Genomic DNA, 15,539 nt, shown 5'->3' with positions numbered 1-15,539 from the left:
CAGTTCAAAGTCCTCCACAACCTCGCCCCCCCCATATTTGTCTTATCTCCTCCAGCATCCCACTCCCTCCCACTCCCTCAGATCCTCTTCCTCCAGTCCATACACCTGTCTGTCTCCTCTTCCCGTCTCACCACCACGGGGAGCAGAGCATTCAGCCGCTCTGCTCCCCGTCTCTGGCATTCATTAACACCCCAACTCAGAAACATCGATTCACTCCCCCATTTTGAAATTGCAACTCAAAACACATCTGTTTAAAACTGCCTATTCCACTTGGTGTCATTTACTCTACCTATTTCTGTTGTTGTTGTTGATGTTGTATTCTTTATTTTTGCTGTTTTTAAATGAGAAAAGTGCCTTTAAATAAAATGTATTATTATTATTGCACACACCTACAATGTGCCGAACATTTCTCTGCCTCAAAAATCCAATTGCCTTTTAAACACAGTGATTGTTGGAGCTATTTGTTGTTTCGTTATATTTCATATAGTTAAGTATTTAGTGTACAGTATGTAACCAAGTATGTTTCCTGGGTGAAGACCAACCTCCCTGCGCGGATTTTTGGCTTTTCATACTACTCGCTACCGTGGTCGTGCTGTGATCACAAAAAAGAAATACATAGTGAAATACATTAGTTTAAAATTCGTGCTCAACAGCACGATAAAAATGACATAAACGTGTCCGTGTACACAAATCAATAGATGGTCATAAAATGTGACCATTTCACGAACTGCTGTGAGACTGGGGTTGTGTATTTGCATACAAAACAAACTAAAAGTTGTTCCTCAAAGTGCCAGTGATTAAGAACAGACGCAGAAATACTCGGCACTGTTAGGTTTCGACCACCATGTACCCCTAAGCAGTCACTTTGGATGATTTGCTCCCCTCTTCACAGCCTACTAAGACTGATCTCATGAAGTGGCGTATGTATGACACGCCAATTCGTACGCCATTTTGGCGTGTTATCTAGACGCATAATCACTTTTTAGTGTGTTTATCAACGCAATTCATCATTGACCTACATTACGAGTGAATTTCTGCCATAGCGAGTAGTATAAAGGGACGTTGGTCCGCGTAAGGAGTTTGGTTGGGGGGGTGGATGGGTAAAACACAGGACTTCCATCTGGGAGAGCCAGGTTCGTGTCCCACATGTGGGCATTTTCAGTTTTTTTTTTTTTTAAGCCTTCCCCAATGTTTCATTCCTAAACCCAACCCTTTTTTTTATTGGTTTCCTAAGCGTGTTTTTGTCGGGGTTTTTTCGTGTTTTTGTCGCTTTTTTGTGTTACCAAAGCCTTTCCCTGTGTTTTTCTCTTATACCCAACCCACTTTTTTTTTACACTCGCGTGACGTTGTTCTCGCAATAGTATGTCACGTTCTCGCAATAACACGCAACGTGGTGGGTATGTTTACATCCGCTGTATACAGCGTAGATATACACGTGGATAGCTGAAAATGCGTACAGATAACACGCCTTTGGCATTTGGCTTCAGGAAAGTGGCGTGTATGTTTACGCAAAGTCATGATGCCATGTCGGCCTACTGCATATTCTCCTGGACAATGAATGTTTCCATAACCTGCGTAAGATCCACTTCTTCGGTGCCTCAGTGGACAAATCCAAACCTGAGAATGAACTCCATCTCTCTTTTCTCCAGGCCCTCCATCTGCTCCAGTAAACGTCATCTCCTCGGTCAACGGGACGTCTGTGAATTTGGAGTGGGATCGCCCTCTGGATACTGGCGGTCGCAGCGACCTGAAGTACAGCGTGCTGTGTCAGAAATGCTCAGGGGAAGGAGGGCCCTGTGAGGACTGCTCATCCTCCCCGGGAGGCCCCGGCGGAGGGAAGGCGGGCGGAGGAGGGGCGAGTCTCGGGGTCGGAGGCATGGTGGAGCGTCTGGGCAACGCGGCAGTTCGATTCGTTCCACGCCAGACTGGGTTGACGGAGCCGTGGGTGACTGTGCTCAACCTGGTGGCTCACACCAACTACTCATTCCGTCTCCTGGCCATGAACGCAGTGACACACCTGAGCAACGAGCCGTCACCGTACGCCTTGGTCAACATCACAACGAACCAGGCAGGTAGGGTTCGAAACAACCATGTACAGTTTGTCATTACGAAGGCTTTGGTGCAGGGCATTTACTGTACAGGCTGTTATGGAACTTAACCCGTAACTTGATGTGTATCCACTGTCCCCAGTTCTGCTTTTGAATGATAATGTACAGGATGTATGTGTCACAATCAGTAAGGCAGGTTTGGACCCAAGTGCAGAACACAGAGGAGCAGGCAGCAGATGGAGTGCAAATGATTTAATTAATGAAATAAACGTACAGCTCTATGTCCGACAACAGGCAGAGAACTGAAATCCAAACACTTAAAACATGGAGAAACGAATCGCTGGAAACAGGTAGGATTCAGCACACTAAGAGAGACGACGATGTGACACTAGACAAAGGGAGCACAAAGACTAAATACACAAGTTAATGAGGGTTGTAACGAGAGACGGGTGACAACAGGGCCGATGAACAGCTGGAAGACATCAGGGCGGGGCAGACAATCACAAAGGCGGGAAAACACACAAGGCAGGAAGTCAAACAAGACATGGCACACGGGAAATGGCACTTCAAAATAAAACAGGAAACTAACAAAACCCAGGATCAAGACAACGAGGACTGCTTATACAAAGGCAGGCTGTGGAGGGTGGACACCAAACAGGTGTACAAGGGAAGACATCAGGGCAGGGCTACAAGGACACATAATGAACACACAAGCACAGACAACTCAAAAATCAATGAACGAAACAAGGAATAGGAACCCCAAAACACCAAATCCTCCAGACACAAAAGCAATACTGTTACACAGTCTTAAATAAAGTTAAATTTACAACTAAAAGTCCGAAGGCCTCTGGCCACAGAACAAGACCGTGACCGTACGGGACCTAGCACCAAAAAAATGAACGAAAATCCCACTTTTCACGCAGTGAAAGCCTTACAGGTTCTTAAAAGTTCAGGTTATGGGAACTCTAGGTTACGGGTGCTTGGTTCCTGTTGAGGAGAAATGCTTAAAGTCTTAAGACAGGACACAGGTTGTAGTAAAATAAGTGTTCACTCTGCTGGGAATCCAGGATGGCTCAGATGGCTCAAGTTCATACTATTTAACTGTGTCGTCCTGGGTTGACTCACTGTCAATTATCCAAAAGAAGAGAAATGGCACAAAAACAATATTTAAAAAAATAAACAAAATAAAAATAAACTTAGCCCTCTGTGGCTCAGTTGCAGCTACATCATTTTGCGTTTGAGTCCAGCCTTGGCCCTTCATCTCATGTCTTTCTCTTATTCTCTTGCTGTCTCTCTCTTACTGTCAAATTTAGCAAAAGTGCCAAAATAACAATCTTTGGAAGAAATGTGCTGTCTCAACGACATTTTGTGCTGATAATGAAAAACAGGTTGTGGCACACGCACTTTGTTTCCATAAGGACTAGTTGGAATAGCTGCCACTGTCAGCAAACATTTCTTAAGTCCAACTCTGACACTTCTTCTGCGCTCCATACACTCTATAAGTCAAGTCAGTTTATTTATAAAGCACATTTAAAACCAACCTAGGCTGAACAAAGTGCTGTACAAAGTTAGGTTATAAACAACAAAGGAAGACAATAAAAATATAGACACAATGAAGATCATACAAACAAAACACTTCAAATCATACGCCAAAGAATAAAAATGTCACAATCGTCTTGGGCAGCGCTAAGCGCCGGACGCACTGGACGGAGCCACGGTGCCGCTGCAAAATAGCCTCAGGAAGGAACTTGTTTTGGTGGAACATGTGTACATTCAAAAATAGTTTTAGTCGTGCAACAGAAAACTCAGATTGGACAGATAGTCTAGCTAGCTGTCTGGATTTACCCTGCAGAGCTCTGAGGAGCAGTTAACCATAGTCCTCAAATCCACGGGAGGTTAGAACGCCAACACAAAGAAAGAGGAAGGTAATGGACATTCTTCTGAAACGAGGGAAATCCGGCGAAATTTCCTGTGGCACCAGAGCAAAGTGGAAAGTCGTGATACAGACTATCGGTTAGCCCCATCTGTGACCTCAGAGTGGCGTTAATTGCGCCGTGGTTTGGTCACATAGGGTTCCCAAAGTAAACCATAGGTGAAAAATCAAAACCTGCCTCATAGTCCCCTTTTGTCAGCTAAACTTAACTGTAAAGAACCTATACCTAACTGTCATGTGACCAGACGTCACATGCCCAGCTGGCGGTCGGTGTAATTTCATAGGATATCGTACGAATTGTTGTGCATAGCTTTTCATACAATATCATACAAACCCGTTCATGACAATGCATTGAATTATTTATTTTTGAAGACTAGTTGGGACTGATCCCACATGATCTGTCTGAATGATCTGCCTGAATGTATTTCATGAAATGCTGCCGTTCCTGTGTAAACAGAAGTTAACTGCAGGGTAATCTCATTATTTTATTATACAGTATGTGATGGTCACATCTTGAGCTGACAAAGCGGTAATCTCTCCTGTTTCTTGTGCAGCCCCCTCGGAAGTGTTAGGGATCCACCAGGAGAATACCAGTCAGAACAGCGTGACTCTGCTGTGGCATGAACCCGGCCAGCCCAACGGAGTAATCCTGGAGTACGACATCAAATACTACGAGAAGGTGCTCTACTAACTGCCACATCTGTACCACTCAAGCACTTTAAAAAAAACACCAAACACCAATAGTGTAGTCATTTGTTTTAGGGCTGTGTCAGCATATCCTGCTAAGTTTCCATAGATAGCTAACATGAGCCTACTCAGGCAGTTTATGAGAGGTAAAGAAGTGGCTGTCTCTGCTATACCTGGAGAACATGAGCTCATTGTCTTCAGAGGGCTAAACTGAGCCAAGGTATTGTGAATGCAGAGGAGTGGTTAGACGGACTCTCGATAACTTAATCCAAGAAAAAGATCCTGCTGGCAGCTCAGCTAATTGAAAGGAAATGGGGGTCGAAAGAGGGAGAGGAACAAGGAGGATGAGACGGTGTGGATTCCAACTTAACGAAAGTGACAGTGACAGCAAGCGGCTGGCGGCTGCACAAGCCTCGCAACGAGCTAATTGCTGTGAGTGTGTGAGTGTACATGCAGTGTGTGTGTGTGTGTGTGTGATGATAGGAATCAGCTAATTGCAGAGGGAGCAGCCTGAAAACAGACAGTCTCATAGCCAAACAAGCAGGATGGTGTGGGGAGGGATGAAGGATTAGCTCGTCTCTCGCACTGGTGTCTTAATCTGGCCTCGCTCAGGGGGGCGAGACGCCTGCGGGGGATTTCAAGTGGACAAGTCAGCAATGTGCTTTCTTAAGGTTTCTATACGACTGTGAACTATGTGTCACAGCGAGTGGGTGTGCTTTTACTGAGGATGATAATGAAGACAAAAAAAGCTCTTATTTTCTGCACCTCGCACTTTTTCATAATTAGGCTCTTATCCTTTCCAAGGAAAACATGAATGATTCACTTATTGTGCTGTTTGGCTGCACTTTGCTCCTCTTATTATTGTTGAACTCATTTTACCTCCACACTTATTAAGCATCTCTGAAGTAAGTTTGCAAGGATGCTGCAGCAAGCAGATGAAACAGCAGGTGAGGATAGCAGTGATGATGATGATGAACTTCATTGTCATCGAGACATCCAAAGAGTGAATATGATCCTTCAAAACAACAATTGCATCCCCATTTTTAATGAATATGTGTATTTAAAAAAAATAGACTTGGCATATCAGATAGGCGTAATAACATTTAGAATTAACATTTGAACAAATGGGGCATCATAAATGAATTATCTGAAGGGAAATATGAAAATAAGCAAAACACTTCTCAAAAAGGGCCTCTCATTATTCTGGCTGATCAAAGATGCCTGAGGTAATTACCGGCCAATTACATTTGACTGGCAGACAAGGTTGTATTCATTAAAGTAACGGCATGCAGGATAGGATCCAGCATGATCTGCCTTTTTCTTGCACAATTACATGTTTTAGAATAATCTATCTGTAACGTGTTAATATGGAGCAGCTCAGCCTATGTTTTCATGGGGAAACAATTGAGCTCATAGGCGGACTAACATGCCAATTTCCTTAAAAACTTAATCTTTGAATGTGGCGGTTTCTGTTACAGGATAATGAAGCGCAGAGTTACTCCACTCTGAAGTCTAGAAACACCAGCGCCCGAGTGTCAGGGCTGAAGCCAGGCACCAAGTACATCTTCCAGGTCCGAGCCAGAACGTCAGCAGGCTGCGGACGCTTCAGCCAGAATGTGGAGATCCAGACTGGGAAAGCAGGTCTGTGTGTGTCTCTCTGTCTCTCTCTGTCTCTGTCTCTCTCTGTCTCTCCGCGCACCGAACTCCACCAGATCTTCTAAGAAGTGTGACGCTGTTATCAATTGAGTATTGATTGGTCAGTAGGCGGGGCTTTTACACCGGTTGATCTCTAATCTCCAACATAACCATAATGCTCCCGAGCAGGTTAGGTGTTCAGCGTAATTTTCCACGGCAATGTAACCCGGTAACAAGTGATGCACCTTCGTGATACACAAAACCCTGTGTTGAACCTGAAGTTACCTCGGCAACACCAACTTTTGCTTCGTAGTACAGGCCTCTGGGCTGTAAGAAACAGAGAAACAGTGTCTCACTAAGTTGTTGCTTAAAACCTGCTGCCTGCCCCCAAGCCACAGGGAGCCTTTAGTAGCTGTATGTTGTTTGATACAGTGGAAAAAGTCCAGTAAGAAAACAGTTTGTTGTGTTAAAAGACTCGGCACAGAAAGCTTCTCAAAGCCAGGCCAGACTGCACAGCGTGGTCCAGGGCTAACGTGTCACTGAGGCTGATAAACGCCTGAGTCCATCCCTCTGTTCCACTGACAGCGCTTTGTTAGAGGGTCACCCCTGTCAGCAAAACAGCAGCCTATCCCAGCTACAAACATCTGTACACAGTGCTCAGGTGGGCTAGAAGTCGTCCTGAGTCTGTCCACCTGAGGCTAGTACAACACTGAAAGTCAGGGATTGCTAAAAAAAAAAAACTTTTATTAGAACATTTTTCTTTCCTAACAAGGGATTTGGCAGATGACGTGCAGAGCAGGCTCCAGGTCTGCAAAGCTGAACCTCCTGCCTGGTTGGAGTCCCAGTGCTATTTCACTGACTAATAGTCTCCCTTCATTCTGCTGCTCACTGGACCCCGACTCTCCTCCTCTTGATACTGATTCTTTTTCGGACTCTGAAAACGAGAAAACTGCACACATCCCACTCCCCTACATGCCGAGTAATCAATAAATCCTAAAGTTCATGAAAAGCAGACTGACTAGCCTTTTGTGATGTGTCTGTTCCTGGTAGTTGAGTTGTATCCAACCAAGTCTCGCTTTGCCAGACCTTCCTCCACACTGATGTGGAGGAGGGTCTGGCTGGTCCACAAAGCATTCCGGGATGGGAGAAAAACGTGCTCTGGTTTACTGGCATTTCTTTAAACCAATCACAATTGTCGTGGGTGGCGCTAAGCGCCGCACGAAGCCACGGTGCCTCTGCAAAACAGCCTTCGGGAAGGAACTTGTTTTGGTGGAACGTGTGGACGTTCAAAAGTAGTTTTAGTCGTGCAACAGAAAACTCAGATTGGACAGATAGTCTAGCTAGCTGTCTGGATTTACCCTGCAGAGATCTGAGGAGCAGTTAACCATAGTCCTCACAAATCCACGGAGGTTAAAATTACAACACAAAGAAAGAGGAAGGGGACGGACATCCAGCCTAAAAGAGGGACATCTGGTGTAATTTCTGGCGGCACTTGAACAATCCGGAAAGTGGAATGTCGTGGATATAGACTAGACCCAACCTTATATGAGACTAAAAGCTATAGTGCGTAGTTTCTGTCGCCCCAATGAGGAATTCTAAGTCATAACAACAAAACTGTTGGCGCATCCACGTGATGCAAGCCTTCTGTGATCGTGCACCACCCCCCACCCCTCCTCCTCCACGCAGTTGCTAGTAGCCACGGAGGACATGGAGGATTTTCTGTGCACAAAAGTTGCCGGACAACACCATTTTGTAAACTACTGAGAAATCCAGAGAGAGTTGTGTGGAGCTGGTAGTCTTAATTAGCTTTGTAGCAACTCATTTAGCAATGGCTTGAATGTAACGGATGTTTATTAATATCAAAAAGTTACGCACTTAAGCTTTAAAGTGCCCATATTATGAAAATATCACTTTTTCTGGGATATGGGGTGTTTTATTTTGTGTCTCTGGTGCTTCCACACGCATACAAACTTTGAAAAAATCCATCCCTGGTGTTCTGAGTGAGATCTGGTTTCTGAATGTGTCCTGCCTTCAGTCTCCTGGTGAGCTGGTCAAAATCTGCACGGCTTTCTACGTCACTAGTCGAAACGAGGGGCCTAGGGGGCTAACCATTAGCATGCTAGCTCGTTCTCAATGGCAAAACACTGCTACAACACACACAAGTTCACCCTAATCTACAAAATAAATTGTATAGAACTACTTCCATGTCCCTGTTCTGCAGGTATTCCACGCAAATTGGAAGTGCGTCCTGGTTTAGAAGAAGTCTCCCGGCTAATCCTGCCTTGTACTGACTGAAGTTAGCGAAACAGCTAGCTAGCTCATGTAATCCTTACCTAGCTACTGAGCATGTGTGACAAAAAAAACAAAAATGTTACAGAAGTTGAGATGTCTCACTCTGCAGCTAAAACAGAGACCTGAACACAGGGTGAAAAGAGGAGCTGCAGCAATGTGCAGTACAACAAAAATATGGTGTTTTTTGAAAATTAAACCATGTAAACCTATTCTGGTACAACCTCAAATTACATTTATGAACCTGAAGGTGAGCATAATATGAGCACTTTAAAAGTAACCTGCAGTCTGACAATAACGAAGGCCTTTCCAGTTATTTTAAATGGGGGTAGTTAGTTTAGGCTGAGGTGGTGGGGGCCGCAGGGGGCAAGGCGAAAAGTTGAGACCATTTCAACTTTTGGAGAAACGCAACCCGACGTCCCTACGGTGGCCAATCATGTAACCGGAGATCAGACTAGTCAGTGTGTTTTAGGCGGTGTGAGAGTCCCGTACAGGAAACAGGAAACATCACTACACCCGAGAAAGTTACAAAACACTATGAGGGTAGACAACGAAACATGTCTGCTAATTGTGCAAATAGGTAATGGTTTGCTAACACATATAACTTATAACTTATATAGTGATTATATTTCAGTGTTGTGTTTACAGCTTGTTTTACATTCCCCAAGTGGCCAAAAAAACGGTGATTTAATGCTGCTTTAAACACAACAGCAGGGTTTGCTGTAGGACTGGATCCAAATATCGACTAAACGGATATTCGTTCTTGGCTAGATATTCGATCTCCTATTGTGGGATATTGTTTTTTTGATTTGTTTTGTGCTACTTTGGGGGGTTAAAGAACACAACAGAACGTCACACAAATCTTTCAAAATAGATGACAGCATCAGCTGAATATTTCCTGCCTCTAATGCCGCAGACACATTTTCAGAATGCAAACAGGAAGTAATTAGAAAACGCTGAGCTCTCTAATGAAGCTCCAAGTTCTCGCTTATCTTGTTTGACCAAGAACAGTCTACCTGCCGCCTGTGTTTGCCACTGTGTGTGTGTGTGTCTGTGTGTGTGTCTGTGTTATTGTAAACATTTCCTCAGCTAACACAGTGTGTGTGTGTGTGTGTGTATGAGTGTGTATGTGTGTGTAAACTTTTCCTCAGCTTACACAGTGTCTCTCTGCGTGTGTTAGTGTAAACTTCCTCAGCTAACACAGTGTCTGTGTGTGTGTGTGTGTGTGTGTGTGTGTGTGTGTGTGTGTAAAGTTTTCCTCAGCTAACACAGTGTCTGTGTGTATGTGTGTTTTCAGCTCCTCTGCGCTACAACACCATGACCATCACCTGGATCTGCATGGCCATGGTGTCCGGCCTGGTAACCTTTCTGGCCATCATCATCTGCAGGAAACGGCAAGGCTACACTTTACCACACTACCCATCGCTGCTGTGTGTGGAACACTTTCTTACACTACTCTATACCGTGTCTCTCTCTGTGTAATGTTGCCTGTGATCAAAGCCCCCGTGTCCACTGTATTCCTCCCCTGCTTTTTCCACATGTAATATTGGCTGCAAGTCAAGGGTGTAACTTTGGGTTCAACACTGGTCAGGGGGAGTGGTGGAGATCTCCACTTTTGAGGATTTTATTTTTTATTTTGAGCATATAAAACACTTAATTTCCTGCATTCTGGTGAATTTTTCTGCAACGATTTGTGCCTTTTCTGCATCATTTTATGGTGCACAAGGCTTTATTTATGTAAAGGAAATTATAATAGGTTTTTGGGGGGTTGCACTGGCCAGTTTTGATTTGACTGTAAACTATGCCTGTGCTGCAGTACTGTAAAATAAAAGTATAATAGTCACAATCTGATTGAAGGGTTATTCTCCCAAAAAAAATAGGGAAGGATCTCATTTAAGCCTATTTGAGAAGCTACTGATAATGATATTGAATAGTTTATTTTGAAGAACACACAAAAGAAGAAACAAATAACATAAAATACAAGACACAAAGGTATTTAACTATGAAAAATGAAAAAGCAAGAATAAGCAAATAAATAGTAGAAGGAAGCAAAATGTTTTTCAGGTCCCACCCTTTTTGAAATGTCCATACCTTTACATCTTTAATTAATAAAAAGAACCCAAGCAACCAGTACAACCCTAAAACAGAAAACAGTCAAAATCCCAAAAACATTTGCAGATTAATCAATTAATCAAGTTACTATTCCATCATTTCCTTAATTAAATCATGTATTTATGTACTATCCTTGAGCTACCGTCCATCCAGTGTATTCATCAAGCACAATGTAATTCTAAATAGATCAGAACAAAACCGAAGCATGTTAATACAAAATGATGCATCAGCGTCAACAATTTGAACATCTCTGCTCTTGAGTAACACCACAGAAAACAACGCCAATGTAAAGTCAATGAGAAGATGACGTAGCATTAAGAGGCTCGAAAATCTGTGTAGGGAGGTTGGTTGGGGGGGTGGATGGGTCAAATAACACAGGACAATCACCCAGGAGACCGGGGATCATATCCAGCGTGTCACGTTTCCTAAACCCAACTGTCCTGTTCTTCTTTACCTAAACCCAACTGTCCCGTTGTTCTTTACCTAAACCCAACTGTCCCGTTCTTCTTTACCTAAACCCAACTGTCCCGTTGTTCTTTACCTAAACCCAACTGTCCCGTTCTTCTTTACCTAAACCCAACTGTCCCGTTGTTCTTTACCTAAACCCAACTGTCCCGTTCTTCTTTACCTAAACCCAACTGTCCCGTTGTTCTCCCGCGTGTCATGGAAACATAAGCCCACCCACGACCTTTTTCCTTAACTTAAGGGGCCAAGTTCATTTCACGGCATTCTGTGAGATCAGGTTGGTGAATCACGTTCTATGGACAATTTCTGTTAAAATATACAGTCATACAACTGTTAATACACAGATATTTCTTCAACCCCCCACTCCTTCTTCACTGTTCCATCCAGAATGAGTCTTTTTATATTTCATTTTAAACTGTGTGACATTTTAACTCAATTTAATGTGACGCTAAAACACCTTTGGTCTTGTCATGTTGAAATGTTCAAAATGTCGGAGCGCACAAATAACCTGCATGCTTTTCTATCAATAATAAGGACGATGAGTAGAGAGGAGTTTCTCTCATCTTCTCACCTCCCCCCCCCCTCCGTCTTCTTACTGTTTTGTGTAGCTAATTTCCTAACTAGTAATTTCCGACTCATAGTTTAGTTTTAATTATGTTGATTTATGTCCAGTAACTTGCAAGCCAAACGTTCCCATTTATCCCATCATCCCCCTCTTCCTCCCTTTTGATGTCTTCAACGTACATCTCTGTAGTACTGCATCGAATAATTAATTTCAATGCACTTAATTAATTCACACTTCAATGGATATTAAGTTTTTCATTTTTCATTCTGTTTGAAGTGGAACAAAAATATGTTGGAGGATATAAAGACGCTATCCAGGCAAAATCATGTTGTTATGACTGCAAAGTCCAGTATATCCAGCGTTATTAAGATAGAGGAATAAAAAAGAAAGTCTTCGCTGATGGTGGAGATAGATGGATGGATGGATGGGTGGGTGGGTAGATAGATAGATAGATAGATAGATAGATAGATAGATAGATAGATAGATAGATAGATAGATAGATAGATGATTGGGTGGGTGGGTGGGTGGATGGATGGATGGATGGATGGTAGGATAGATAGATGGATGGATAGATAGATAGATAGATAGATAGATAGATAGATAGATAGATAGATAGATAGATAGATAGATGACTTTATTAATCAAGGTTGTAGGATTCTCGTAGGGTACAGATTTGATCATTGGCAAATTATCAAAGATGTTTTATCAATACTGTGGTAATCCTTTAAAAAGGAAATAAAGGAAGGGGTGAATCCAAGCACGGACCTGATCGACCAGCAATTATTACAACAAGTACACAAAACAATCACATGCAACTGCTAATTAAGTATAATAAGATTTATTAACGTCACAATTATCAGTAGCTAATCAATAATCCTTCAATAATAAACTTATATATCTTTTACAATATCACAACCAAAACAAAGCAAAAACAAAGCAGCATGGACACGTCTGTGTCTGTGTGTGTGTGAGTGTGTGTGTGAGAGAGAGTGAGTGAAAAAGGAGGGGCGGTGTCGAAATGTAGTTCTAACACAAAAACAACTCCAAAAATGGCTACTCCTGTGAGCTGCACAAAACTATTTAGCCTCAAGAGGGCAGTAGTGGCGCTGCGTGCATGGGGAGGGGCTGAAGAAGCCGAAGGGGTTGCTAGGCAACGCGCACCCTTAGCCTAGTATGCTAGGTCATGTGTTAGCTCTGTACAAGGTGATGCCGACTCCATGTGTGAAGCTAGCACCGTTAGCTCAGGAGCTACAAGCTAGCTTGTGTCCGTGTAGGTGTATGTGTGTGTGTGTGTATATTTAGTAAAAGGAGACAGGGTAAAGAAGGGAAAACACTCTGATCTTAGTTATCGATAATGACCCGCCCCCCTTAGCTACTCAGGTCTGGAAGGGGAAAGTTTAGTCAACTTTGAGAAGAAAAACGCTGTTTCCTTCTCACTGCAGATATGAAAACACTGGTGCGTTTTCAAGGATAAAATCCACTTTCTCCAGAAAATGGAAGTTCAGCACAAGTATGGAGCTAAATCGGGGCCAAATGTTTTGTTCATTCGAAAAAAATATATATAGTTGAAAAAATAAAGCTTGAAATTGAAAATTTAAGTTTTGGTCAAAACTTGGAAAAAATAAAACCATGTATTTGAACTAAAAATAAGTGTACCAATTTTTCTTTCAGTTTGAATAAAATATAGATTCAATTCTGGAATTATTTTGAATAAATTATAAATTTCACTTTTATATTTGTTTTCAGTTCCACATTTCATGTTTTCAGATTCAAGTTATTTTTTTTACGGCTTCAAATCTTTTTTTTACGGCTTCAAATCTTTTTTTTTCGTTTCAGATCTGTTTTTCACTTTCAGATATTTTTTTTTTCGGTTTGAGACTTTTGGCCCTGATTTGGCGTGGGGGGCGTGGCTTCAACTCAGAGGGGCGTGGCATTATGAGTGACAGCCTATCAAAGAAGGCAGAAGACTCCTCTGTCATGTTGACTTCAGGAAATGGTGTTACTGTGAGAACTATGACTGAATGCTTTCTATCCACTATATACATGTGATTTTTACTTAAACTGATGCCAGTGACAAAGTTCCATTTAAAAAAATGTTTTGGACAACAAATGGTACCAAAAAAAATAAGTTTTGAATCTGAAAACATGAAATGTGGAACTGAAAACAAATATTAAAGTGAAAAATGAAAATTTATAATTTATTCAAAATAATTCCAGAATTTAATCTATATTTTATTCAAACTGAAAGAAAAATTGGTACACTTATTTTAAGTTTGAATACATGGTTTTATTTTTTCCAAGTTTTGACCAAAACTTAAATTGTCAATTTCAAGCTTTATTTTTTCAACTATATATATTTTTTTCAAATGAACAAAACATTTGGCCCTGATTTAGCTCCATACACAAGCGCTTGTGCGCTCCCCTCAGCAACGGAATTGCAAATGGAAGACGAGGATTTTCCTAGGATCAGGCTTTTTATAGGTTAAGACCCCTGCTGTGTTTATGGTCCCGCTGAACCAATAGGAAGACTCGAAACTCTTGAAAGGGTGAAGACTACAATCTTGTAGTTCTTTGACTTCCTGCCAGTTGTGAGGTGTTTCCCTTCTGGCTGGCACTTTCGCATAGAGGTGTGAATTACCCCGGCTTTGGGGTTTACATGCAGGCCAAGATTCCTTTGTCTCTGAGCACATGTGTGTCCTGTATCCAGAGGTCAGTTTAATCTGAGGCCTTTTGGTTAAAATCAGGTTTAACCAGACTCTTGGTCCCCAACAAGGTTCAATATTAGTAAAGAGATGAAAACAATGGTTACTGCCACACACAGTGAAATCCAATCAGTTGAAAGGAAGAGTTCACCCCCGAAACAAAAATACATATTTTTACCTCCTACCTGTAGTGCTATTTATCAGTCTAGATTGTTTTGGTGTGAGTTGTTGTCTTGTAGCTTAGCACTACTTCAGAACAAAGGTGGTATTTATGTAGCCTGACTACTTCCACTGAAGAGTTTGTGGCTTCACTTTCAAAGTCACTTTCCCAACCCTGCTTATGGGTGTGAACGAGGCATTAAATCCTTCTGGCCTGTCTCTCCTAAATGCCTTCCTCAGATGCGTTTATTGTCCCTTTTTAACATGAATATCCCTGCTATCAGGTAAAAATAAATAAATGAAAAAAAAGGCACATTTGAATACTATTTATTGAGCTATTTACCTCAGACAAAGTCCGATGAAATCGCCTTGTCCCTGTTTAAATATTTGTCATACCCACAGAGGAAATATGGAGGTACAAGGTTTCTCCCCAACTGCGACGATATTAATCATTTAACTCAAAAACACAGAAGCATATACCGACCGAAACAGGTCTGTTAATAGAAAAGGGGACCTCGTGATCAAAATATATATTTGAAGGATTGGTTTCACCTTGGTGCCAGTGGAATACCTAATTAACGGAGAAAAGGTTGACTTGTTCCTGATAAATACCTCTGTGTCACTAAGTGAGCTCTGTTGAAATTAATAATTCATTATGAACAATTATTGATTCATTAATTACGAGCTGTGGTTAGAGTTTGATAGTACACATGTTTCACTATTGTCCTGTATTCATCCCACTGTATGTTTGCGTGTGCATGTGTGCGTGTTTGGATGCCTGTGTGTGTGTGTGTGTGTGTGTGTGTGTGTGCTTTTATAGACACTGTGGTTACAGCAAAGCCTTCCAGGACTCTGATGAGGAGAAGATGCATTATCAGAATGGTCACGGTATGTTTGGCCCATTCCTCAATTATAACCAAAATGTATTGATTGGTTTGCATTTT

The 15,539-nt window shown here is 42.1% G+C and overlaps 1 protein-coding gene across 2 annotated transcripts in view; it reads left to right on the top strand.

Moving 5' to 3' along the window:
• Positions 1–15,539, top strand: part of epha8 (eph receptor A8) — a 143,783-nt gene that overhangs the window by 110,511 nt on the left and 17,733 nt on the right. The window contains exons 8-12 of one of the 2 annotated variants that reach the window (XM_028574942.1): positions 1,650–2,072; positions 4,536–4,660; positions 6,147–6,309; positions 9,890–9,986; positions 15,416–15,483. In XM_028574942.1, the coding sequence (XP_028430743.1) occupies positions 1,650–2,072; positions 4,536–4,660; positions 6,147–6,309; positions 9,890–9,986; positions 15,416–15,483 (876 nt within the window). Of the gene's footprint in view, positions 1–1,649; positions 2,073–4,535; positions 4,661–6,146; positions 6,310–9,889; positions 10,023–15,415; positions 15,484–15,539 lie in introns of both variants that reach the window. The other variant, XM_028574941.1, reaches the window with a different exon arrangement.

This window comes from Perca flavescens, chromosome 4 (genome assembly GCF_004354835.1).
Source record: "Perca flavescens isolate YP-PL-M2 chromosome 4, PFLA_1.0, whole genome shotgun sequence".
Classification (NCBI taxonomy): domain Eukaryota; kingdom Metazoa; phylum Chordata; class Actinopteri; order Perciformes; family Percidae; genus Perca; species Perca flavescens.
Note: the sequence above shows the minus strand (reverse complement) of the source record. Positions and strands in the feature narration are given on the sequence as shown.